The sequence below is a fragment of the Monodon monoceros genome, unplaced genomic scaffold, assembly GCF_005190385.1.
Source record: "Monodon monoceros isolate NGI ecotype Baffin Bay Population unplaced genomic scaffold, NGI_Narwhal_1 Super_Scaffold_15, whole genome shotgun sequence".
NCBI classification, from domain to species: Eukaryota; Metazoa; Chordata; class Mammalia; order Artiodactyla; family Monodontidae; genus Monodon; species Monodon monoceros.
In genome coordinates, this window is record NW_021703771.1 from 57,737,069 (window position 1) to 57,763,879 (window position 26,811).

At 40.1% G+C, this 26,811-nt stretch overlaps 1 protein-coding gene across 4 annotated transcripts in view; it reads left to right on the plus strand.

Moving 5' to 3' along the window:
* The window catches only part of AKAP7 (A-kinase anchoring protein 7), a 156,303-nt gene extending 130,571 nt beyond the window's left edge, over window positions 1-25,732 (plus strand). Inside the window, exons 8-9 of one of the 4 annotated variants that reach the window (XM_029223815.1) lie at window positions 5,246-5,447; window positions 25,676-25,732. In XM_029223815.1, the coding sequence (XP_029079648.1) occupies window positions 5,246-5,447; window positions 25,676-25,688 (215 nt within the window). In that variant the 3' untranslated portion in view covers window positions 25,689-25,732. Of the gene's footprint in view, window positions 1-4,367; window positions 4,845-5,245; window positions 5,987-25,675 lie in introns of those variants that run through there. The other 3 variants (XM_029223816.1, XM_029223817.1, XM_029223819.1) reach the window with 3 other exon arrangements.
* Window positions 25,733-26,811: the final 1,079 nt, after the last annotated feature.

The window sequence follows — 26,811 nt, forward strand, 5'->3', positions numbered from 1 at the left end:
TTTTTTTTTTTTGCGGTACGCGGGCCTCTCACTGTTGCGGCCTCTCCTGTTGCGGAGCACAGGCTCCAGACGCGCAGGCTCAGCAGCCATGGCTCACGGGCCCAGCCGCTCCGCGGCATGTGGGATCTTCCCAGACCGGGGCACGAACCCGTATCCCCTGCATCGGCAGGCGGACTCTCAACCACTGCGCCACCAGGGAAGCCCCCACTTGTTGATTTTTACTTCTTTTGCTTGTTGTTTTGGTGTCATATCCAAAAAAGGCATTGCCAAGACCAAAGTCAAGGAGCTTGTCTCCTCTCCTCTGTTTTCTTCTAGGAATGTTATAGTTTCAGGCTTTAAGTCCTTAATTCATTTCAAGGTAACATTTGTGAGTGGTGTAAGGTAAGGGTCAAATTTCATCCTTTTGAATGTGGATATGCAGTTTTCCCAGCACTACTTTTTGAAAAGACTGTCCTTTCCCCATTATGTATTCTTGGCTCCACTGCCAAATATTAGTTGACCATACATGTGTGAGTTTATTTCTGTGCTCGTGATTCAGCTCCATGGCCTATTATATGTCTTTTTTTATACCAGTACCATATTGTTTTGAAATCAGGAAGTGTGATGCTTCCAGCTTTGTTCTTTCTCATCATTACTTTGGTTTTTGGGGGTCTTTTGTGGTTCCATATGAATTTTAGGGTTTTTTTCCTATTTCTGTGGATAAATGCCATTGTAATTTTGATAGGGATTGCATTGAATCTATAGATGGCTTTCAATAGTATGGACATTTTAATGATATTAACTCTTCCAATCCATGAACATGGGGTATTTTTCCATTTATTTGTGTCTTCAATTTCTTTCATCAGAATCTTATAGTTTTCAGTATATAGATATTTCACTTCCTTGGTTAAATTTATTCCTAAGTATTTTACTGTTTCTGATACTATTTTAAATGGAATTATTTTTAAAATTTCTTTTTCAGATGGTTCATTGTTACTGTATAGAAATGCAACTGATTTTTGTATGTTGATTTTGTATCTTGAAACTTTACTGAATTCATTTATTAGGTCTTAACAGTTTTTTTGGGTGGAGTCTTTAGGATCTTCTATACACAAGATCATGTTATCAGCAAACAGAGACAATCGTACTTCTTCCTTTCTGATTTGGGTGCCTTTTTTTTCCCTTATTCTTGCCTGATTGCTCTTGCCGGGGCTTCCATTACTATGTGGAATAGGAGTGGTGAGGGTGGGCACCCTTGCCTTGTTTCTGATTTTAGAGGGAAAGCTTTCAGCCTTTCACCTTTGAGTGTGTTAGCTGTGGGTGTGTCATATATGGCCTTTATTATGTTGAGATATGTTCCTTCCGTACCCAATTTGTTGAGAGTTTTTATTACGAAGGGATGTTGAATTGTGTCAAGTGTCTTTTCTACATATATTGAAATGATCATATGATTTTTATCCTTTATTTTGTTAATATGGTGTATCACATTGATTTATTTGCATATGTTGAGCCATTTTTATATCCCAGGGATAAATATCCCTTGATCGCGGTGTATGATCCTTTTAATGTGCTGTTGAATTTGGTTTGCTAGTATTCTGTTGAGGTTTTTGCATCTACATTTATGAGGGTATTGGCCTGGGTTTTTTTTTGTTTTTTTTTTTCTCATAGTAGCCTTACCTGGCTTTGATATCAGGGTAATTCTGACCTCATAAAATGAGTGTGGGAGTGTTACGTCCTCTTCGGGTTTTTGTTGTTGTTTTGGTGTTTTGTTTTTCTTTTTTTTTGGCAGAGCTTGAGAAGAATTGGCATTAATTCTTCTTTATTTATTACTATTTTTTTGCCATTTTACGGTTTTATTAACACAAACAAAACGTGCACACGAGCTGTCTATTCATTTTCTTCGCTGCGCAGCCTGGCATTAGGCTTGGTGACTCTGATGGCCAGCTGGGCTGCTTTCTCCGCAATGGCTTTGCGGTTCTTGGAGGAGATGTGTGCAGTCTCAGCACAGCAAGATTTATTGCACATCAGCAGTCGGTAAAGTTCACCCATAAAGCCATACTGTCTGTTGTTGGAGGGTTTTGATTACTGATTTAATCTTAAATTTGTTGTTGGTCTGTTCAGATTGTCTGTTTCTTCATGATTCATACGTGAAGGTTGTACGTTTCTAGGAATTTATCCATTTCTTCTGGGTTGTCTGATTAGTGACCTGTAATTGTTCACAGTAGTCTCTTATGATACTTATTTCTGTGGTATCAGTTGTAATGTCTCCTCTTTCTTTATAATTTTGTTTGAGTTCTCTCTTTATCTTGGAAGTCTAGCTAAACGTCTGTTGTTTTTGTTTTATCTTTTCAAAAACACGACCCTTATTTTCATTGATCTTTTCTACTGTTTTTCTATTTCTGCTCTGATTTTTATGTCCTTCCTTCTGCTAACTTTGGGCTTAGTTCTTATATTTTAGTTTCTTGAGATGTCAAGTTAGGTTTTTTTTTAAGAGTTATTTATTATTTATTTATTTTGGGCTGTGTTGGGTCTTAGTTGTGGCATGCGGGATCGTCGTTGAGGCATGCAGGATCTTCCGTTGTGACACATGGGCTCTTTGCTGTGGCCCGTGGCCTTCTCTTTAGTTGTGGGGTGCAGGTTTTCTCTTCTCTAGTTGTGGCACACAGGCTCCAGGGTGCGTGGGCTCTGTAGTTGTGGCGTGTGGGTTCCAGAATGCTTGGGCTCTGTAGTTTGCAGCACACAGGCTCTCTAGTTGAGGCACGCAAGCTCAGCAGTGTGGCGCGTGGGCTAGTTGCCCCGTGGCATGTGGGATCTTAGTTCCCTGACCAGGGATCTAACCCACGTCCCCTGCATTGAAGGGCAGATTCTTTACCACTGGACCACCAGGGAAGTCCCAAGTCCAGGTTGTTTACTTGAGCTCATCCTTTTCTCTTAGTGCAGGCGTTTATTGCTATAAACTTCCCTTTTAACACTACTTTTGCTGGATCATAAGCTTTGGTATGTTGTGTTCCCATTTTTGTTTGTTTCGAGATATATGTTTTTAATTTCCCTTTTGAGTTCATCTTTGACTCATTGGTCGTTCATGAGTGTTTGTTTAATTTCTATATGTTTGTGAATTTTCCAGTTTTCCTCTTGTTATTGATGTCTGGTTTCATACCATTGTGGTCAGAAAAAGATACTTGGTATGATTTCAATTTTTAAAAATTTGCTAAGACTTGTTTTGTGACCTAATGTATAATCTATCCTGGAAAATGTTCCATATGTGCTTGAGAAGAATGTGTATTCTGGTGCTGTTGGATGGAATGTTCTTTATATGTCTCTTAGGTCCATTTGGCCTCAAGTATAGTTCAAATCCAATGTTTTCTTATTGATCTTCTGTCTGAATGATCTATCCATTGTTGAAAGTAGAGTATTAAAATCCCCTACTATTACTGTAATGCTGTCACTCCCTTGAGATCTGTTAGCATTTACTCAATATATTTAGGTGCTCAGATGTCTTTGCTTCCAGTCATCTGCCTTCCTGGATCCATAGCTCAGTGGAAGGAGATGAAGGACTGACTGGGCATGAGAGATGAGCCCCTTAGTTTTTTTTCCTCGGTTAAGGGAGACAAGAAAGAGAATGAGTGGGAAATGTGCAGCATTTGAACAGATGACAACCACCCCTTTTACAGAAAAATGAAAGGATAATTTAACCTTGATCATCACTAGCAGGGAAGCAAAATGGCCATGAAATACTAACATCTAGGAATTTACTGTCATAATCCTAACTCTTCCTCGAACACTTTCCTATTTCTTAAATTGCAGTGATAGCTCTGAAATTAAAAAGAATATTAGTTTTACAAGCTTATTTTAACCATTTCCTAGCAGTAGTAATTGCTTTTGTCTTCATGGGAGGGCTGAGACTTTAACAACCATCCAGGCCAAGGGTTATGAAATTGCTGATCCTATGTGGCTAGTTGATTAGGAAATCTCAATTACCTGACGTTTGGTAGTGGTGAAGTAGAAGCAAATACATCTTGTTGGTGATTTCACATGTCTGAGGCTCCAGGTGGTGGGTATGTGGACTTTAGTAGTAGTAATCACTTTTGGACGAGAGAAAAACAAAAATCTCATGTAGAAATGGGGAACTTCCAGCATTGCTAGGTAGAATATTTTAAGATTGGGGCTAATGAACTGCTTTTCAACCTGAAGTCTTCAGGAACAGGCAGTCTCCTGCTTCTGCAAATACCAAATGAAAAGCCAAACCAGTATTCTTGGATTTATAGATCAAGTTTACCAGACTGAAGGACACTTGCTCTTTGTAACTAACTGAACTAGCCGGCCCCTGCATGCTGAGTTTCTATGGCAATATGATCTCAGTGACCTATCTTCTCTATTGTGGAATGTAGGTGATAAGAATGGAGGTGAGCCCGATGATGCTGAACTGGTAAGGCTCAGTAAGAGGCTGGTGGAGAATGCGGTGCTCAAGGCTGTCCAGCAGTATCTGGAAGAAACACAGAACAAAAACAAGCCAGGGGATGGGAGCTCTGTGAAAACTGAAGAGGCTGATAGGAATGGCACTGACAGTGACAACAACAGGAAATGAGACCCGAAGGCAGGCAGGCCCCCGCCGCTCCGTGAGAAGCATCCCTGCTCCCCTCTGCCGAGTCAATGGACTAATTTGCATTGTGCTATTTAAGTGTCTCTTGTCCAATCTGTGGAGATTGCCTAATACTTTCATGATCGATGTGTTTGCATTCCTGAAACACAACAGAAGAGAAATGGAATGCTGGGACTATCAGAGGAAATTAATTTATGAAGGAAGAATGGCCCAGGTTTTACTTGCCCTCAGCCGAGGCTCTGGGAGAGAGTATTTTGCGTGATGCCTCGTGGACTCAAAGGCCATGGAAGGGGCCTTGCCGTAAATGGAATACTACCATTTATATTGCTTAGCAGGGCATTTGACTACTTTATCTGAGGCCAAAACACACACAGAGCTAGCAAGTGCTATGATTAAAATGATCACTGTTGAAATTATTATCCATATAGCTAGTCCATAATGTTTCATGTTTGTCCTATGTGTGCTGTCGCTATGCAGTGATCTTTATTTACAGTAAGTTTGTTTCATGTAAATGATATATTTTTGGTGAAATGCAACCTTTTCTATAAAATGTGGGCAGCATTTTAAAGGTTTCTTTTTAACTCTTTTGATAAGTCAGTGTACCATATTTAATGTTTTTCATTGGCATTTGTATGTAAAATGTATCATATAATTTTTTTTCCATAGGCCAGAAACCTATTGGAATCCGGGACTTAATTAATGAAGCTTTGCGTCGAGAGAGGATGGGTCTGCAGTCCAAAGTGAAACAGATAAAGGAACTTTTATTAAAGCCTGAGACTCAGGCCAAAATTAGGAGGGAGCTTTTTGAAGGAAGATGCATTAACAACAGTAATGAAGGAAATGATGTTGATTTCAGCGCAATTTTGACGTAAGCTCTACTTTGCTATCATGGTACCAGAGTTTATGAAATCTTTTCAGCTCATTAAATAGCTCTTTGGTAAATACCACAGAAGTGTTCTGATAGAGTCTGCGCAACAGCAAACCAACATTGGTAAGGAGTTAACAATTTCTTACCAAAGAAAACTGATTCTGCACTGTTATTTTTAAGCTAGACTTGTGTTTTAGAATGTTTATCTCTATAATACCGAGATTCATTTTATAGAAAGGACTTTTTTTTTTTTTAGAAAGGACTTCTTAATTAGCCATTGTGAGATGTTCGTTGGGTCCTCACAAATAAAATATACAGACTGTGGAAAATCATTTACAGACAAAAAGAAAAAACAGTATTTTAAGGGTAACTTGTCTCCTGTTGACATGATTTTTGTTGTTAAATCAAAAGAAGCATTGTTCACATGTATCTATGCCTATTGTTACTTTTAATGAGACTTTGAATGTTTATTGATCACTAGTACTTGAATGAACATTTATAAATGTAATTATTGTAGTCACTGGTTAAGAATGTTTTATAATGTCCGTATGTATTACTTTTCAGTGATCAAAATGTAATTTGCTTTTTTTTTTTTTTTTTTTTTGTGGTACGTGGGCCTCTCACTGTTGTGGCCTCTCGCGTTGCGGAGCACAGGCTCCAGATGCGCAGACTCAGCGGCCATGGCTCACGAGCCTAGCTGCTCCGCGGCATGTGGGATCTTCCCAGACCGGGGCACGAACCCGTGTCCCCTGCATCGGCAGGCGGACTCTCAACCACTGCGCCACCAGGGAAGCCCTGCTTTTTCATTTCTTAATGAATGTTTGGGATTTTTATTTTCTACTTTTCTGAAGATAAGCCCCCGGTCTTACTGTATCCCTCATAATCTGAATTTGTTTGCACTGGTTCATTTTTAAAGAAAATTCTTGAAAAGTTTCCCTCCCATACGATAGTCACTAGTAACAGCTTTTTATGTAGTCAGTGTAAAATTGCTGCTACTAAGAGATTATGATGGAGGGGGAAATTATTAGAGATCAAATATGTAATCATTTTAAAGATAAAATCCAGTTTACTCATGGATTTTAGCTATTTTTTCACTGGGTAAATTATACTACATTTATTTATAAGTGAGTTTATGCATTTTCATGCCCGTTAATAAATGTATTGTTTTCCCTTGTTGCCTTTCTTCATTTTTTTTTTTCTCACTCTTAGAAGCTGTTGGATCTTTGTGAATATAGTGAAGTCAGAAACAGGCGCTCTGATAGTTTAGTGTTTCTTAACTTTTACGTTTTTGTCCTTCATGCTAAGATAGCACAGCTGGGAGAGCACCTTTAACCTGAGACTTTTAAAGCTCTTCAAATCAGTCAGCTTCACAGAGAATTAACAACAGAACATTGAAGGCAAAGAAAATCTCAGTAGCATCTCATAAACTGCTAACAGTGGGTCACTGAAGTGATATCAGTAGCAGAGATGAAGAGAGAGGGTCCATCCAGATGCAAAGACCTGGGAGCTGCTTACCAGGAGTCCCTCCTGGGGGCGGAGGGCTTTACTGTTTGTAGCCGGCTTCCTTAAGTCAACCCTCGAAGTGGGAAGCAAAGATATTTGGGGGCTTGCCTTGTCTTTTAAGTGAGGAAACAGTCGTAAGGAGATCAAGTGCCATATCCAAGGCCATTCTGCTGCTAGGGCACAGGACCTGAACTACAACCCAGGGCTCCTCCCAGAACCTAAGTTAATAATATTTCAGGAAAAATAGCACTTCTTAACATACACCTATAAACCTCTTTATCGTCAAGGAGCTACTCCAACCCTTCCCAACAATTTGAAAGGCTTAAAAAAGTATCCTTTTTGCAATCTGAGGTTACATGCCCTCCTGTTCTTTTATTTAGGAATCATACCTCCCATTTGTGAAGTACCTGGCTGTGAGCGAGGTGATTTTGGCACATTATTACATTTCTTCCCTTCAGTGAACTTGTTAGGAAGTTACTGGTTCTGTTTTACAGATTAGGAAACTAGGAAACTGGGGCTCTAAATGGTTAAATGGCTATTTATAAAGCTAATAAAAGGTAGGGCTAAATTTAAACTTGGGTCTATTCTAGTTCAAAGCCATGCTCTCTTTCCACAATGCGGCAGTTCCTCTCTCCACCGAGTACAAATCATTACACAAGTTAAGGATGTGGAACAAAGGGAAAGTCACTTTCTTTTGACCAGACCAGCTCCCTTGCAGCCCTGAAGTTCTATGAACATAGGAGAGTGTTCAGCTGATATGATGGAACTGGAAAAAAAAAAACCCAGATATTTAATTTAGGGATTAAAGATTCCAGTTTTGATCAGTGAAATCTTCATTTAAGCAGGTTTACAAAGACAATGGAAAGTGTACAGTAAGATAAATCTTCCTCTTGTTTCCATTTTAAAAAATCTAATTAAGACATTAATTTGCAAAAATCAAAGTTTGCAATCAGAAATATATGAAATGACTTTTTCCCCATTAGTCAAAGTCATAGAAGAATTGCTTGTTGGGTCACATAGATATACTGTGTTGTCTTAAATTGGTATAGTATGTTATGTAGGCTAGTCTCTTGACAGGGAGGCTGCGTGGTTGGTGAAAGAGCATTGGTTTGGTCCAGTGGGTGGACCTGGGCCCACCACTGACAATGATTCTGAACAAACCAATTCACTTTTTTGTATTGAAACAGTGTGGTGCCAGGTGATTTGACCAGGTGATTTCCAAGGACCCTAGACTCTTTTTTGTGTGTGTGGTATGCGGGCCCCTCACTGCTGTGGCCTCTCCCGTTGCGGAGCACAGGCTCCGGACGCGCAGGCTCAGTGGCCATGGCTCACGGGCCCAGCCGCTCCGCGGCACGCGGGATCCTCCCAGACCGGGGCACGAACCCGCGTCCCCTGCATCGGCAGGCGGACTCTCAACCACTGCGCCACCAGGGAAGCCCGACCCTAGACTCTTTGTGACTATACTTCGATGCTAGTCCTGCTGATTCCATGTCTGGGACAGCTACCCATGGGGCCTTCTTGACTGGGCTGCTCTAGTGCATCTGTTGTCTGCAAGAGACTTAGAATTCTAGAAGGCTCTGTCGACATCACATAGGGAAACCTAGTGGCACAGATTTACATTTATAACGAGATTCCCACGTTTTCAGTCACTGGTAAAATAGTAGATCCTATATGAATAATTTAAGGGATGTCAAAAAAGTAATATTTCCAACAGCAGGGCAAGATTCTGCCAGCTTTGAACTTGGTCCCATTTATACTAGATCGTTATTGTATTAACCTACTTTTCAGTCTAAACTAACTATAAGCCTTTGAGATATTCTAGATTTATAGCTAGAGCATACTTAAGATTCAAACTATTCACTCCAAAATCCCAAATGTGCTTCTACCTGGTCATCCCAGCAACCAGATGTTCCCGTAGGGAGGTAATTACAGTAGTTTTGACTTCACACTCTAGATGTCATTTCAGACGTAAGACTAATAAGGTATGTTGGCACCTCTGTACTTGATCATCAATTCATAAACTAGCTATCAGATTATATAACAAATTAAGAATTTATTTCATTATATAATCAAAGAAAACAAACCTATAGTATCTCCAAACCTAAATTGATGAATGGATAATCTATCATCATCCATTATTTTCATCACTTTCAAATAACAGTTTTATCATTGAACATTCCTGAATGTGCATTCCTGAATAACAGGTTTTCCAGGTAGTCATATAAAAAATAAGTAAACCCAGTGTAACTAAAAAGTTTCCAAGCCCCTACATGAGTTTGATGGCAGTACACATTCTTATCAAGACAAACCCCTGGATTATTCATTCACAGTAAAAATGAATATTAGCGCAACCCACTCTGAGTCAGTGAGTTTAAAATTCTGATACTAGCTAGAGCATTTCTTTCCTGGATCACTATTTTGGGGATAAGAAAGCTTGTTTATAAGGTAATTTGAGAGCAGATGGAAGGTGCTATTATCAGCTCTAGTATAATATCCTCAAAACTACTTATTTGCATTCATTAAATGTAACTGATAAATTCAGGCAATTTGGGATTATTTTAAAATGTAAACTGCAATACTTATTCCCCTGTGTAGTCCACAATTAGTTACTCATTGGAAGGCCATGAAGTTCTGTTATAGCATCAAAGATAGGAATAATAAAACTGAGAAATCGATTCATTGTTTCTGGGAAACTTAAGTTGCTTTCCCTTTAGTGGTTCAAGTGACTTCTGAAAAGCCATTGTTCTATGGCACTGCCCTATATATTTATGTGTAAAATTCTCTGACCCATTTGCTTACAGCCCTGTCCACTTAAGCTGCTATATGGTATATGGAGCTCTTGTTCTTAGGTAACCATACAGCAAATGGGTACAACACTTTTGATTACTCCCCACACTTCCTGCCAAAAACCACATGGACACAAAGTCACCATGATTATGCCTTTGAACCAAAGTGCACTGTACTTTTTTTTTTGCTTTTTTTAAAACCACATACATGTTATCTTACCCCATAATTAAAAGAATTTTTTTTTTTTTTGTAAATGCTCACGTGAGATATGTAAAGGTGTAGGAGGTGAGAGGACAAAGAAATAAAGAGGTGTAGAGCTGGACAGGAATTACCATGCTGGGACTTCACTGGTGGTCCAGTGGGTAAGACTCCACGCTCCCAATGCAGGGGGCCCAGGTTTGATACCAGCTCGGGGAACTAGATCCCATGTGCGGCAGCTAAGAACTCTGCATGCCGCAACTAAGAGATCCTGCGTGCCACAGCGAAGATCCTGAGTGCTGCAACTAAGACCCAGTGCAGCCAAAATCAATCAATCAATTTTTAAAAAAAGGAATTACAGTGCTGAGGAAAGAAACAGCAGTGATAGGTAAGCATCAATCCAGAAAATATCTGATATGCTAACTGAGGTAGGGAAAATAGAATGAAAATGCAACAGTGGGAGAGACTAAATGTATCTTCTTAAGATGCTATAAGACAATTTTGGAGGCTATTTTTATCAGGTCCATGCTTGGGAAGTATCTTTATGGAGGGAAATGAGATGAGAGCTTTTGATGATTTTGTGGACATTTGTCACAGTGACTGCTCAGCATCTTTTGAACACCCTTCCTGTGTTTGGGGAACCTCCTACCCTGTGAGACCCACAGTAGAGGCCAGGAACTCACCTTCTCAACCTCCTTTGTCACTGGGGTTCAGATGTGATATGGGCTCCACCAAGCAAGAGGGAGACCTTGCATGAAATCAATCCATTCTGGTGAAGATGGTGGAGGGAGACCCAGGCCTCAGAAACTACAGTGGCAAAGGTGCTATCTGGGGGATCCCATGCCCTGCATAGGTGGTACATGCTGGCAGAGGCTGGTGGCAACAGCATTTCCCTGGAGCATCTGGCAGTGAAATGAGGCATTTTTCCTGCTACTTGGCCACCCAACCTGATTCTCTGGACCTGCTGGGGTTTCTGTGAGCTACCAAATATCCTTTAATGTAAAGTTCCGTTTCCACTTGAACTAGCTAAGTTATTCTGTTGTTTGCAACTAAAAGTCCTAATACAGGACATACTCCACTAAGTCAGTATATCAACACAAGGCACAACTGGCATTTTGAATCGGACACCTCTCTGTAGTGTGAGACGGTTACCATTCCTGACCCCTAGGCGCTAAATGCCAGTAGCAGACTCCAGTTACTGTGACAACTAAACATGCCCCACACACTAACCAAATCCCCTCCAGATGACGGCACCATAACCCCCAGCTGGGGAGCACACTATGCTCTCCTAAGAGCATAAAAGAGTTAACAATGCTTCCTCTCCTGCCCATTCTATCAAGAAGTAATTTAGGCCTTAAAAGGGACGTATTCACTGGGGCTTTCTTTGTATACATTTTATCATGTCTCTGGGTAGAAATAAGAAAATGAAACCACCTGCGTATTTTAAGTGATATGGGTCAAAACACCTAGTAATTGCACGAGGAAAATGGCAGAAAGCATCAATTGTGATGGTAATGACACCATTGTTGAAAGAATTTTATTGGTTTATGTAATTTTGGGGGGCAGACTTAGAGATTGAAAACAGTTGACCTCCAAATTCTAAAACAATATGAGGTGATTGACATTATTATGATAGGGCTATTTCTTATCCATTTTATTAAAAAATAAGTATTTTACATATGCTTAAGGACAGAAGTTTATAATGAATAGATGTAGGGATATTTTAATGTAAGAAATGTTAGAGATATTTTAGAAATATAAAAATGTTTTAATATACCCAAAATATTAATATTCCCTGAGAGAATATGGTAGAAAGATTTCAGCTATAGAATGGGAAAGCACTATTCCTATAGGGCTCTACTGAAACCTGGAGAAAGGTGGATTCCTGAGTTAAGTGACACACATGGAAATACAGACAAAAGTTCAATGGAGCATTCAAATCAAAGGAATGTAGTAAATAGACTAAAAATGAGTACATTACTATATATTGTGGAGAATTCAAACTTCCTGTTTTAAGAGAAATTACCAGTCTTTAGTGCATTCAGAATGTGTCTTTCATGTTTATACTAAATAAATGTTTGTTGTTTAACATAATGAAACATTACAGAAGATCTATGAATATCCTAGACCTAACTACAAGGAAATGATAGAAAGAAGGATGTTTAGGCCTGGGGTAGACTGGATTATTGTTTCCAGTTCTTCTTTCCCCGTATCCTTCCCATGTGACTGCCCGTTTCATGTAACTTTACAGTGAATCCCACCAAAGGCATAATATATTTCTTTGCCCTGCTGATGTTGGGCTTGGCCAAGTGACTTGCTTTGGCCCATGGGATGTATGTGGATATGAATCAAGCAAAGGCTTGAAGTTTAGAGACATGTGAAGCCAACCTGAACCAGACCTATGGCCTGGAGCCAAGCCCAGCCAAGTGCAGTTGTGACTAGCAGACTCGCTTCTGCAGACATGTGAGTGAGAACCACATGGTCACTGTTCTTTGCCACCTGTTTTTAATTTATTTTTATATTTTGGCTGCACAGCTTGTAGGATGTTAGTTCCCCCACCAAGGATTGAACCCGTGCCCCCTGCAGTGGAAGCATGGAGTCTTAACTGCTGGAACGCCAAGGAAGTCCCACCTGTTTTTGTTTTTTTTTTTGTCGTTGTTGTTCTTATGCAGCATTATCGAGGCAAAAGCTGACTAGTGTAGGACCTATGAGTCAAACTGAAACACAACAGCAAACTTGAGCAAAGTTGTGCTTAAAAAAAAGGCAATAGCATCCAGGGAGGATGTACCATTTTGGGGCTGTATGGATTTCATATCATATAATTTAGTTTATTTTTGTTTTTGAATAATATACATAATATATGTTTATATATGCATATAAAATGTTAACAGTGATGAGTTCTGAGATTACAAGTGACTTTACTTCCTAATTTGTACATTTTCGTATTTTCAAAATGTTATATGTTAAACATTTATTCTTTTTTTTTTCGGTACGCGGGCCTCTCACTGTTGTGGCCTCTCCTGTTGCGGAGCACAGGCTCTGGGCGCGCAGGCTCAGCGGACATGGCTCATGGGCCCAGCCGCTCCACGTCATGTGGGATCTTCCTGGACCGGGGCATGAACCCACGTCCCCTGCATCGGCAGACAGACTCTCAACCACTGCGCCACCAGGGAAGCCCTAAACATTTATTCTTATAAATCAAATCTTAAATGCTATTTTAAAATAAAACTAACCTATTGAGATATCAGACAATTCATTGCATTGCAGCCATAAGGAAGTACTACATAATGATTGCCTTACTCAGAAATAGGGCCCATTCATTCATGCATTCGTTCATTCACTCACTTCTTGAACATTTCCTCTGGGCCAGATTCTGGGCTGGGTGCTTGGTATGCAAAAAACCCATGTTGAAATGATACATGGTGTATTGATATAGGTGTATTTATTCCTTTCTCTGTAATCTTTGTTTCCCCCATTTCAAATAAGACCCTGTCTTTGGTGGGAGGCTACCACCAAAATAGAGAAACAAAGGAGGCTGATTTTTATAGCTTTGGTTTTGGGCTCCCGATGCCCCAATTCTTGGTATAAACCACAGGTTTGGCTAACAGGATGTTGGAGTTGGTCTCTGTCTGCTGTCATTTCCACTGAGGCACTAGTAAGCTGATACAGAAGAAGGGTATGTGTGTGAGAGAGACCCTTCCCCTTATCATATGTACAAAGGGAGTGACACCCAGACCCGTCAGTGGGGTCAAGGACACAAGAAAGGGATAAAAAAGCATCTTGTGTGGAGGAGGTATTTGGAGCAAACTGTGCTTTATACCTTATGCTCTTCCTGGTGGGGACGGCCTGCTGAGAACTGCAGAAACTTTTAGTATAGACAACTTCATCTAAACTTCATCCAAACACCTGCACTACGAGACGTGACCAAACTCCGCCATGACTTCTAGTGGCCTAAGGTTATGTCCCTGCGATGACCTAGTCCCCTTGCAGTTCCTGTCTGGAAAAGGTCAAGGCTGCCAAAAGAATTTTACCATTTGTTCTGCCCAACACCTGATGTAGGCCCCTGACCTCCCATTCTTAGAACACTGACTAAAATGCTACTAAACTTATAGCTGTAAATATTTCCTCAGTCCCTTTGAGAAATATTTGTATCTCTTACAACCCAGGAGAAATTTCTCAAAGACCTGAAAGCCATTCCTTTGAAATGTGCTCATCTGTTGGGAGGGTAGCAACCTGTCTTCCGTAAGCGCTAGTGAGCAGACACAGCTGGCCTGATACCTTCATACTGACCCACCCTCTGCTCACCTCCTGTAAAGGTTCACTTCCCCAACTCTGCTCAAGTCCCCGCTTTGCTTCCCCTTCCCCACTCCCTCAGCCTCCCTTTAAAATGCCAGTGATCTCTGCAAATAGGGCTGGAGCTCAGCTCTCTCCCCTGCTGCAGTAGTTACCAAATAAAATCGTTGTTACCGCTTTAATTTCTGTCCAGCTTTGTTTATCCTTGAAGCTGACCCCTCGCCTCATTCTCCCTGGGGGTTAGAGGCACAGAGGACCCTGCCTCAGGCATCTGAGACAACGAAGCCCACTGTGGCTGCATTCGCTCCCCCTGGGGAGTGTAGAGGATGAGAAAACGTTGACTCACCGCCTTGGGCCTGGCCTGGCCACCCAGGGTGCTGGAGAGGGTGAGAAGGCCTCAGCCAAGGAGGCCTGGGGAGGGACCGCTGGGCCCACTCAGACGGAGCTGTATCCTCTGGGCTGCGGGGAGGGGCTCGGGCAGGGGCCCGAAGGGGCCCCCAAAGAGGACACTTCCATCACCTGTTTGCTCGCTCGGGAATGCCAGCTTGAAACAGGTCTTGAGGGCATGAAGCCACCCAGGCCAGGACGTACTGTTTTCTCCCCTCGTGTCTCCTCCTGCCTGACCTGCTACTGTTACAGGGAGCGAGGAAGTCAGAGGAGTGAGTGGGGGGCACAGGGGGAGGACCGTGCCTCCTTCCCCGCTCCTGGCTTTCAGCCCCCAGCAGCCCAGGCACGGGCTGGGCGTGGAGTTTGACTCTCACCAGGACTGGACATGCTGATGACTGAAAAGAGATGGCGTGTGTTCCTCAAAGTGACTATGGGAATATATATATTCCTATATATATAAATAAAGAGAAAACACAAAATCCCCAAGGGATTTGCAAATATTTTTCCTGGAGAAGGAGAAGAAGAAGCATGGGCTGAAGTTTAAAGGGATGGGAAAAGAAAAACAAAGCTCTACTGGATAATGTCACCAGTTCTATTTGTTCAACAAACTGCTCGCAGCAGGATGACTGACTGAATCCGGCTCTCATCTTCTCTGCCCAGGCCAGATAAGGGCCTCAAAACTGGGGGTGGGCCGGGGAGGGCAGGGGAGCAAGTGGGCAGCACTGTGTCCTCCATGCCTCTGCTGTCTTGCTCTGCTTGGGGTGATGCTAAGACCCTTCCCCTTTTTTTTTTGGCCGTACCACTCGGCTTCCGGGATCTTAGTTCCCCAACCAGGGATTAAACCCAGGCCATGGCAGTGAAAGTGCCGACTCCTAACCACTGGACCGGCAGAGAACTCCCCCGACCCTTCCCCACTTTAAGTTTGGGGTCTGGGAGTAGAGGCACCCTTGGCCCCGTATCTGGTGGAAGTGCCAGAGGTGGTCAGCCTGACATAGAAGTGACCCTTTGCTGCGGTCCTGGATGCCATCTGTAGGAGTAGAAATGGTGATGGGGTTTGTTTGGACTTGAGGCAGAAAAGAGCCCGTGGCCCACTGTGGGATGAATTTTCTGAGGACTCACAGCACCATGAGAAAAGATCTGAATCGATCCCAGAACGGGCAAAAATATACATCGGCCAAAATCAAATATTGTATACAAAGATGCGGACCTCACTAATAATTAGGTCAAACAAGTTAAAACAATAATGAGGTATCTTTCTTTAACCTATTGAAGAATAAAGATTAAAGATTTAAAAGTTTGGTAACATATTAGCTTGGTGAAGTGTGAATCAGGAGCTCTGGCATCCTTTTGGTAGGAATATAAATTGATACTATATTTTGGGAGGATGGTTGGTGAAATTTATGAAAATGAATAAACTGAAAGTGTTGACCCAGCAATCAATTCCACTTCAAAAAGTTTTCTATAATTACAGTTGCATGTCTTTGCAAAAATATGAGTACAAGGATGTTGACTGCACCATTGCTTATGATGGTGGCAGCAACAAAAATGAATAACTGAGAATCAATAAAGGCGTGATGAATAAGTTATGGTACATACCAATTATGCTGCTGTGAAAAAGAATGAAGTGGGTATATTTATTTTGAAATACAGAGATCAGGAAGCATATTAAGCAAAATGCAAAGCACAAGACAATATGAATAATATGCTTCTATTCGTGTGTGTTTTTCAAAAGGGTGTGTCTGTGTAAAGCATGTATATACAGGGAAAGTTCTGGAAAGATACCCAAGAAATCATTGAAGATGCTTCCTTTGGAGAGATGACTGAGCGTCAGGAAGCACACTGAGATTCGCGTTCCATCCGTGCACACTGGGTAAGATAAGCAACTCTCAGACCAACAGACTAGGAAACCAGAAGACAGAAGTCTGAACAGGGACGCCTTCGAGAAAAGTTCAGAGTCCCTGTTGTAGGGAATAAACGGAGTCACTGTGATGGACAAAAACAAGATAGCAAGGGATGGAGGACAACTGGGAAGAGGTAGAGATGCAAATATTAAGCTCTAAGAGCCAGTGATGGAAGGTGTCCAGAGATCCACAGTGAGAGACCTTGCGAACCACGATGAAATGAGTTTCTCTCCTAAGGTTTACCTTAGGGATCTGCTATTTGTACAGGATTTATAGGACATGGCTTGTAAATGGAATAGGGTGTGGATACTCCTATTCCAGAAACACAGCAAAATAGAAAATGCTCAGCCAGGAAAGGGTTTTCAGGTGGAGGTGATAGAGTGTGGACACCTAGACCCACGGTACACTGAAGTGGGAAGTCTTCCCTCTGAGGACTCTAGGTTTGAAGACAGTACTCTCTATGGCAATTGTGTGTGTTCAAACATACAATACCATACCAGGTTCCATTAACAACTTGACCATGGCAAAGGGGTAAGGAAACCAAGGAGAATGAGGAAAGGAACTACTAGTATACGAAAGTCTTTTTCAGATGTTTTATTCATGGCATCAATTTTGAACTTAAAAGTTGGTTTTATTTTATTTTTTCCAACTTTATTGAGAAATAATTGACAAATATAATTGTATTTAAAGTGTACCATGTGGTGATTTGAATACATATACATTGTAGAATGATGACGGAGATCAAGATAGCACATCTGTCACCTCACATGGTTAACATTTTTTGTGTGAGAATACTCGAGATCTACTCTGAGCAAATGTCAGGTATACAATACAGTATTAACTATAGTCACCATGCTGCAAATTAGATCCTCAGATCTTATAACTGAAAGTATGTATCCTTTGACCTACCTCTCCTTATTTCCTCCTTCCTCAGCCCCTGGCTACCATCATTCTATTGTCCATTTCTATAAAATCAGCTTTTTTAAAAAAAAACAAACAGACTCCACCTGTAAGTGATACCATACCGTATTTGTCTTTATCTGGCTCATCTCACTCAGCAGAATGTCATCCAGGTTCATAGGTCTTGGCATTATTGATACCCCAGTTACAGGATAAACCGCTTCTCAAAAATGTGTGAATAGTAATTGTTTTATTACAATTTCTGGTTATTCTTTTAAAGAAGGAAGAGGGAAGGAAAAAATTAAGGGAGTTTGTGGTAAGGCATACATTTTTGGTATAAGATAACAAAAATATCCTGTTATTTATGTATCTTGCTAGTTGTGTATTTTAAGATAGTGGCCTCAAAGTGAGAGAAAAAAGTGAAAGCAGGAACATGGGAAGAGTGCTTCACACCAACCATTACTTTAGTTTGATTTCTATTACTTAGGTAAGAGGCGTAAGAAGCTTAAGTGACACTGAAATAACAATGCTCTAATGATACAGAAAATAATGCTGTAATAACGTTCTAGTGATGCTGAAACAATAATACGCTATAATGATGCTGATTAAGACTGTAGGTGAGATGCTGAAAATTCAGCATCATTATAGCAAGGAGAATCTCATTGTTGTATTGCTACAAAATAGACACTAAAATTATTTCTAAACCAATTAAAAATTTTGCAAAATTCATTTTTTGGTGTACAGTTTTATAAGTTTTTACACATACACGGATGCTTATGATGACCACCATAGGCAAGATACAAAATAATTTTAATACCCCGAAGAATACCTTCCAGCTGCCCCTTTCTATTCAGACCCTCCCTTCACTCCAAACCCCTGGCAATCACTCATCTGTTTTCTGTTCCTGTATTTTTGACTTTCCAAAATGTCACAGAAATGGAATCATAGAGTATGAGTTCGAGACTCATACCCATTCGAGACTGAGTTTTTCACTTAACATAATACAGAAAGATTTTTTTTTTTTTTTACTATTTTTGAAAGAATGTTTATCTTTGCTGAATACAAGATAAGGAAGGAAGACAAAAAAGATTCAGTTACTGCAGAACTCACATGGATAACATCTTGACATTCTAAAAGAAATGGAGAAGTAATTAAGATACTGCCAAAACACTGTTTTCCTTCGTATATAACGAGAGCTTCGTCTATTTAAAGCGTATGGATTCAGATTTGCCTTTTCTATTTTGGGCATGTTCAAATATATGTCCTCTAGAGGCACGTTGGAAGAAAATTCACCTCCCTACAGGCTTCCCTCAGTCTCTGCATATGGAAACATCATTATTCAGAGCTTAATTTTTTTATTTAGTTGGGCACTTGAGCTTATTCTATTGCTAGTGAGATGGTCCTTAGCAGCATATTTTCTTGTTCCCTGGAAAACCATTGACCTTCCAGACTGTCAGAGGTTTATTCAGCCCGGGCCGTGCGGTATAGCACAATTACATGCAACGCAAAATTGAGTTGGATCTATAAGAGTTGAGAAGAGCCATATTTTACTGCCTGAGGGGTATTGCCAGCTTCCATCAGTGTGCTCCCACTGCGGTTATAAGCAATGCATTCTCTTTGCTGCTGAGCTCTGCTCTTTCATACGATGGAAACCATTATTTAGGGAGGGAAGTAAATAATGGTTTCCATCGTGTTTTGGAATCTCATGGAGATGAACTTATTTAGCAGATAGTTCATACATATTGAGTCAATAAAAGCAACCTCCATTTCCAGCTGCACACACACACACACACACACACACACACACATACAAACACACATTCATATGTGCTGTCGGAGTCGGGGAGAGGTGACTTTCAGGGAACAATCTACATTGCAAACAGGTTCACTACTGCGTTTTTATTAGTATGCTCCCATAAAGAAGCAGATGTGTGTGAGATGTATAAGACGGGCTAGAGCCTAGAGAATGGCTATATGAAAGCTTGATGGCTTTCTTCAAATGGTTAATATCAGACCATTTGAATTGATCAAGTTTTGCAGTGGGCTCAATTCTGTACTTCCTAGGGCTTTCTTTAAAATGTGTTATAATTACCCATGAATTTGTTTTCAGTTTTAATTTTCGATTGCATTTCCTCTGAGGTTGATTGTATTCTCTATTTGCTTATTAAAAACTTCAGTTTGAAATTATGAAAAGTTTGTGATCAAGAGGCAGAGTCGTTGAATAACCAAGCAGAGCATTGGAATACAGTTTCTATTTTTATCCCCATTGTTGTGCGGAGCAGACTGGGAAACCCTTCCCTGGTTTGTCTTTCACACAGGAGAAAGATAAGGTACTGCATCAAAAACTAAAGCACGACTAGATCATTGTCTATATTTCGTTGGGCAAATCAGATTGACTGATTTCTTCTGGCTGGGCTATCCTGTTTTGAAATCAGGAATGTTGTCATGAAAGATCTGTTTTGAATTGTATAGGTTTGGCTTTTACCCAAACAGCAAAAAAAATGCTTCATCTTTGTGCCCTGATTACACCTTGAACATACTCTTATAAGCATTGGCTTAATGTAGCTGTTTCTCCCTCGGTTGTCTAGGAGGCCTTCAGTGACAGGAACTTTTCTTTGTACACGTAGACGTTCAATACATGTTTTTGAAAAAATATTTACATATTGAGAATTATAGCTTTTCCATTGTTCCTAGTCTTAAAAGTCAATATACTATGGCTATGAAAATGGAAGTTTCGGGGCTTCCCTGGTGGCGCAGTGGTTGAGAATCTGCCTGCCGATGCAGGGGACACGGGTTCGAGCCCTGGTCGGGGAAGATCCCACATGCCGCGGAGCAACTGGGCCCGTGAGCCACAACTACTGAGACTGCGCGTCTGGAGCTTGTGCTCCGCAACAAGAGAGGCCGCAACAGGGAGGGACCCGCGCACCGCGATGAAGAGTGGCCCCCGCTCGCCGCAACTAGAGAAAGCCCATGCACAGAAACAGAAACGAAGACCCAACACAGCCAAAAATAAATAAATAAATAAATAATGTAAAGTGACATGTCATTTGAAAAAAAAAAATGAAAGTTTGGAAATCTAGTCTGCTATAAAAATGAGTCAGCCATTTTCCAGGTCATCGCTTCCTATATTGCAAGATTTTCTGAGCGGGCTTATCCAGTATTTTCTGCCCTAGCTTCTGTTTATTGCCATTCTTCTGCCAGGAAGATGCCCAAACGCCAGCGTCTAAGGCTCTATCATTCACTCCTGTGCTCTGCCATGCATGCCTCTGTTGCCCCTTTGGAAGAATGTTGCCCTGAGCAGGGTGGTGGTGTTTCTTCCATTCCCATGGTGGAAACCATTGAGGTGACAAAATGGTACTGCCTTCCCTTCAGTCCTCACTGGGTGGAGCCATGATTGTTCCTCAAGAAATAGAGAGCATGCCCCTTACCTCAACAATGTGGCATACTTTACCATCTAGACTTTCAAACACATTGCCTAGTCTTACAATGTCATCCATGAAAAACTACTCCAAACTTCCACTTTTGGCCATGATGAAATAGCAATGAACAGACATAACTTTCCCCCCAAAACAACTTGAAAACTGGACACAATATATTACACAACTGTTTTCAGACATTAGACAATAGGCAGCATAAGGTTGAAACCCTGAGGAATAGAAACAAATCCTAAATGTCTCAGCTTTCACTCAAAGGCAAATTCCAGACTGGGAAGGGAGCCCCTTCAAAACACTGGTGGCCTGACTGAGTTGAAGATGGCAATCAAAGTTCAGGGAAGCTGGCTGGACAAGTCTCAATAAATTTAAAAGGACTGATATATTGTAGAGTATTTTCTCTGACCATTGAAGAATTGAGGTAGAAAGAAATAAGAGAAAGCTATCTGGAAAATGCCTAAATATTTGGAAACAAAAAACCAAATTTACAAATAATTCATGGGTCAAAAGATATATTACAAGGGCATTTATAAATTATTTGGAACTGAATGAAAATAAAAATGAAGCATATTAAATTTTGTGGGTACATCTCAAGTAGTGATTAGAGGGAATTTTATAGCTTTAAATGTTATAGTAGAAAAAAGAAAGGTGTCAAATCAATGATCTAAGCTTATACCTGAAGCTAGAAAAAGAGAAAGAAATTAAACCCAAAGTAAGTAGCAGGAGATAAGAAAACAAGAGCAGAAATGAATGAAATAGAAAATGGAGAAACAATTGAGAACATTTTGAAAAACAACAAATCCTCATTCTATGTTTAAAAACCCAGTTAATTGGTAAGGCTGTTGTCAGACTCACCCAGAAAATAGAAAGAAGGTGCAAAAATGACCAACACCATGGGTGAAATAGGAAACATCTCTACAGATTTTATAGATATTAAAAAGATAATAAAAGAAAATTGAAAAATATATACCAATAAATGTAAAAACTTAGATGAAATGGACAGATTCCTTGAAAGATTTACATTACCAGAACCGACTTAAGGAAAAATAGAAAACTGAATAGTGCCATATCTATTAATGAAATTAAATCCATAATTCAAACTTTCCCACAAAGAAGACTTCAGGCTCAGATTGCTTCACTATTGAATTCAAGCAAATATTTAAGGAAAAATTCGTACCAATATTACTCAAACTCTTCCAAATAATGGAAGAGAGGGATTTTTTTTCAATTCATATTATGAAGCCAGCATAACTTTTATTCCAAAACCACTGAAAATACAAGGAAAAAAACCACTACAGGCCAATATCTCTCATGAACAGACACAAAAATAACAAAAACTTAGCAAATAAAAGCTAGCTGTGTGTGTGTGTGTGTGTGTGTGTGTGTGTATTAAGTATGAACAAGTGTGGTTTACATTAAAATTGAAAGGTTGATTTAATATTTGAAAATCAATGTAATTTGCCATGTTAACAAAATAAGGGAGAAAACTATATGATCATTTCAAGAAATGCAGAAAAAGCACTTGACAAAATTCAGTACCCTTTCATTATTAAAAAAAAATACCTCTCAGTAAACTAGGAAAAGAAGAGAACTTTCTTTTTTTAAAAAAAACATTTATTAATTTATTTGGCTGAGCCGGGTCTTAGTTGCAGCACATGGGATCGTTGTTGTGGCATGCGGGATCTAGTTCCCTGACCTGGTATCAAACCCGGGCCCTTTGCATTGGGAGCCCAGAGTCTTAACCACTGGACCACCAGGGAAGCCCTGAGAACTTTCAGATAAAGGACGTTTATTAAAAAGCTATCACTAATGTCATACTTAATGGTGAAAGACTGAATGCTTTCCCCATAGGACCAGAAATAAGATAAGGATGCCCTTTCTCGTGATGATTTCTGTTCATTATTGTACTAGAGGTTCTAGCATGTACAATAGTCAAGGAAAAAATAAAAGGAATACAGATGGGAAAGGAATAATTAAAATGATTTTAATTCACAGAAGACATGATTAAATGCTTAGAAATTCATTTAGAATCTATTAAAAAGCTGGAAGAACTAATAAGTGAGTTTGGCAAGGTCCTAGGATACAAGGTCAATACACAAAATTCAATTGTATCTTTAATATATTAGCAATGACAGTTAGATACTAAAGTTTAAGATGTCATTTAGAATAGCATTCAAAAACATGAAATACGGGGCTTCCCTGGTGGCGCAGTGGTTGGGAGTCCGCCTGCCGATGCAGGGGACGCGGCTTCGTGCCCCGGTCCGCGAGGGTCCCACGTGCCGTGGAGCAGCTGGGCCCGTGAGCCGTGGCCGCTGGGCCTGTGCGTCCGGAGCCTGTGCTCCGCAGCAGGAGAGGCCACAGCGGTGAGAGGCCCGCGTACCGCAAAAAAAAAAAAAAAAAAAAAGAAATACTTAGGAATAAATTTTATAAAATGTGTATAAGATTGGTACAGTGAAAACCGCAAAACTTTGCTGAGAGAAATTAAAGAAGACTTAAATAAATGGAGAGATATACCATGTTTATGAATTAGAAGACTCAGTACTGTTCAGGTGTTAGTTTTCCCCCAATTGATTTATGGATTCAATACAATCTTTTTAGGTAGCGTTTGCTTTCACTTTAGGCAGGGGGGATTTTCCCTCTGAGTTGGTTCATCTATACGTTCTGCTGAGCTGGAATGCCAATGTTGAGCTCATGGTCTCTGGAGTTTGTGCTGCATGTAGAACATGATATGTTTTTACTTGGCTTCTATTAAATTTGATACCTTGGAAATATGCTTGTCTGGGTGGAATATTTCCTTTGGTAACAAAGGTGAGGCTATTGCAAAATTAAGTTTTGTAAGATTTTCTGGTTTTAAATGAGCTCTCCACAGAAACCATTCAAGAAGTAAAAAGGGTGAGCGAACTAGTAGTAAGTATCTGAGCTCAGTTATTTCAAGGTCATTTGTTACACTAATTGCCAAAACATACCTTTATTCCTCCTTTTCATAAAACAAGTCCAATAACTGGGGTCTCAGTTGGCAGTGGTTAAGTTCATAGTGATTTAAGATTCAGGATATTGTCATTGGAAATGGAGTTGACAGCAATGACCCCTTCTTATTCTTTATTGCCTTACTTCTCAAAGGGCAGTCCATAGACAAGAAAAATGGACAACCCCAGGACACATGTAGAACCTCAGACCCCAACCCAGGTCAATTCAAATAGAATCTGCATTTTAACATGATTCACAGGTGGTTCCCATGTATGTTAAAATTTTAGAAGCATTGAGCACTTATTTTCCATTACAAAGCCTCCAGCGAAACTGGGCTGGCCCATTTTGTCCTGGAGACGAATAAATAGCAGGGATATCACCAATAAGTATTATAATCTCACTGGGACAACTTCTCAAACTTAACACATGAAATCTCTGTTGACTCTGGTTCACTATCTTCCCTGACAAGATTTAGAATCATAAGGAATTGCTTTCAGTTAATATATTGTTCAGGTTTCCCAAGCCTTACATTTCGGATTTGACTATATATATATAATTTAAAATTATATATGCTTTAACAAATTCACTACATATGATTGGGACATAGATAATGAAAATAATTTTATGACTTGCCTTCTACTTTAGAAAGGAACAATTTAAAAATTTGTGTACATCCTAGGTAGCAGTTCACTCATTCATTCATTCATTCATCTATTTGTTACCTTGTTCATTCCTTGATTATCTATTCATTATCTACAGTGTATCAGGTACTGTATTAAATGCCAGGGATATGAAATGGGGTTAAAACATGGTCCCTGCCTTTAAGAAGGTAACAGCTAAGAAGGAAGGATTTGCCATGAAGCATTGGGTACTATGACGGAGGCATCAACAGTGTCCTGGGGCTAAGGAGAAATTCTACCTTGTGGAGGCAGTGTTTAGGAGGGGCTCAATAGAGGAGATATAGCTTGAGATGACTATTGAAAGGTACATTGAGGAGGGGTCAATTACATAGAAAAGGTGACCATGTTTTTTATTTTTTTAAGATTTGTTTGCTGTGGACCATTTTTAAAGTCTTTATTGAATTTGTTACAATATTGCTTCTGTTTTATGTTTTAGTTTTTTGGCCACTAGGCATGTGGGATCTTAGCTCCCCGACCAGGGATTGAACCCACACCCCCTGCATTGAAAGGCAAAGTCTTAGCCACTGGACCGCCAGGGAAGTCCCCAACCATGTTTTTTAAAAGCCGTATATTGTTAAAGTCCATTCATTTGAAATAACATGTGTGTGAGGGGAGTGGGTATGTGAGTGGGTGAGGGGCTTTATAGACATAAAGAGAATCATGAAAGGATGGCCATCAAAATGTTAATGGTACTATCTCAGGGTGTTGGCATTTTAGGGGAAAACGAGTAGACCTAGAAGTAAAACATTTCTCATTTTAAGAACAGGCCAATTTCTTTCCACTCTTTAATACTTAACAGTTATATACCCTTTTAAAACATTCCAAACAGATTACTTTTCTTGATTCTCATGTCAACTCTATGAATCTGGTAGCATAAGTTTTGTTACTTTTATTTTACAGATGAGGAGACAGAGGCTCATAGACTCTAGTGCCTTATATAGGGCCACATAGATAGTAAATAAAAAACTATTTACACTCTCCTGAATCTCAGCCTAGATAATCTTGTAAGAGTGGTCCCTGACTTGTAGTTAGCAGACTGGAAGCTGGTTCTAACAATATCCTGTGAGAAAGCAGGGCATGCTGTGAAATAATACATCTAAGCCCTTGTTAGAATTTGAAGACCATTTTACATACATTACAGCAAACCTGTAAAATAGTTTTCTATTAACCATGTTTTACAGAAGAAGAAACTGAAGCTGTATGAGGCTGACTGGCCTAAAGGATGCAAAATAAGTGTGCGGCAGCCCTGAAACTCCATCTTGGTCTCCTGCTCTTTCTGTTACATCATAGTTGTAGAACCTCACTGATCACTCTTAGGTCACAGCACCGACAAGACCCAATCTTTGGAAATAACCATCATCCAGAAGAGTAAATTTCAGTGAGTAACTTTTTCTTCTTTCTTAGGATTTCTCCTCTTCTGTCTCACTCTTTTCCTGCAGATCTTTAGATTACGTGCTTATTTACATCCTGATATATGCAAATTGCTTTTTCCTTTCTCATTTGTTTTCCAAGTTTGTCGAAGACTAGACAACATCTCACACATCTTCATATCATGCATAGCAGCCAACTCAATGTCCTGCAAATATGAAGTGCTCAAGAGAGGGCTGTTAAGTGAGCAAACAAGTGAAAGAATGAATGGGTGAAGGAACACTGTGGTGATATGTCTAAGGTCACACAGAGACCAGTGTGAAGCAAAAGCAGAATGAAAGCTCTTGGCTGCAAATCTGGAGATAAAATGATGCTGCTCAGCTTAGTAGCAAAATCTTGAGATGAAACAATTGCAACAACTGGTACCAAAAAGCCAAATTTAGACCTCTTGTCTGGTTCTTGTTTTGTGGGTGACACCTGGCAGATTCCATATTTGGGATTCCATTTCCATACAGAATTGAAATTTGATCAAGTTTTTAACCAAAGTAGTCAAAGGAAATGCACAATGACTGCAAATGCAATGCCTGTGCCAGTATCCAGCCTCAGTGGTCCATCCAGTTTCAACTCTGCCACCCAATATCTACTAGGCATTATAGAATCCAGTTAACATTTTCAGACTTCAGTATTCTTCACAGCTGACCAATAACGTTTGTGTGGGGTGAGTGTTGTATTCCTAGATAACCTCTAGGAATTTTTCAGCTCTAGGGTTTTGACCTTATACTGCCATGTATAACTGCCATTCTCTTTTCAATTGCTCAAAGACCATTTTTCTCAGATTTCATGTGTAATTATGGTGGTGGGTGTGCTGAAACTGAAGAGCTGTGGACAGAGAGGATGCTCAAAGAAAGACTGCTAGAATAACGACTCCTGCTAGAAGTGCTCTAACTTA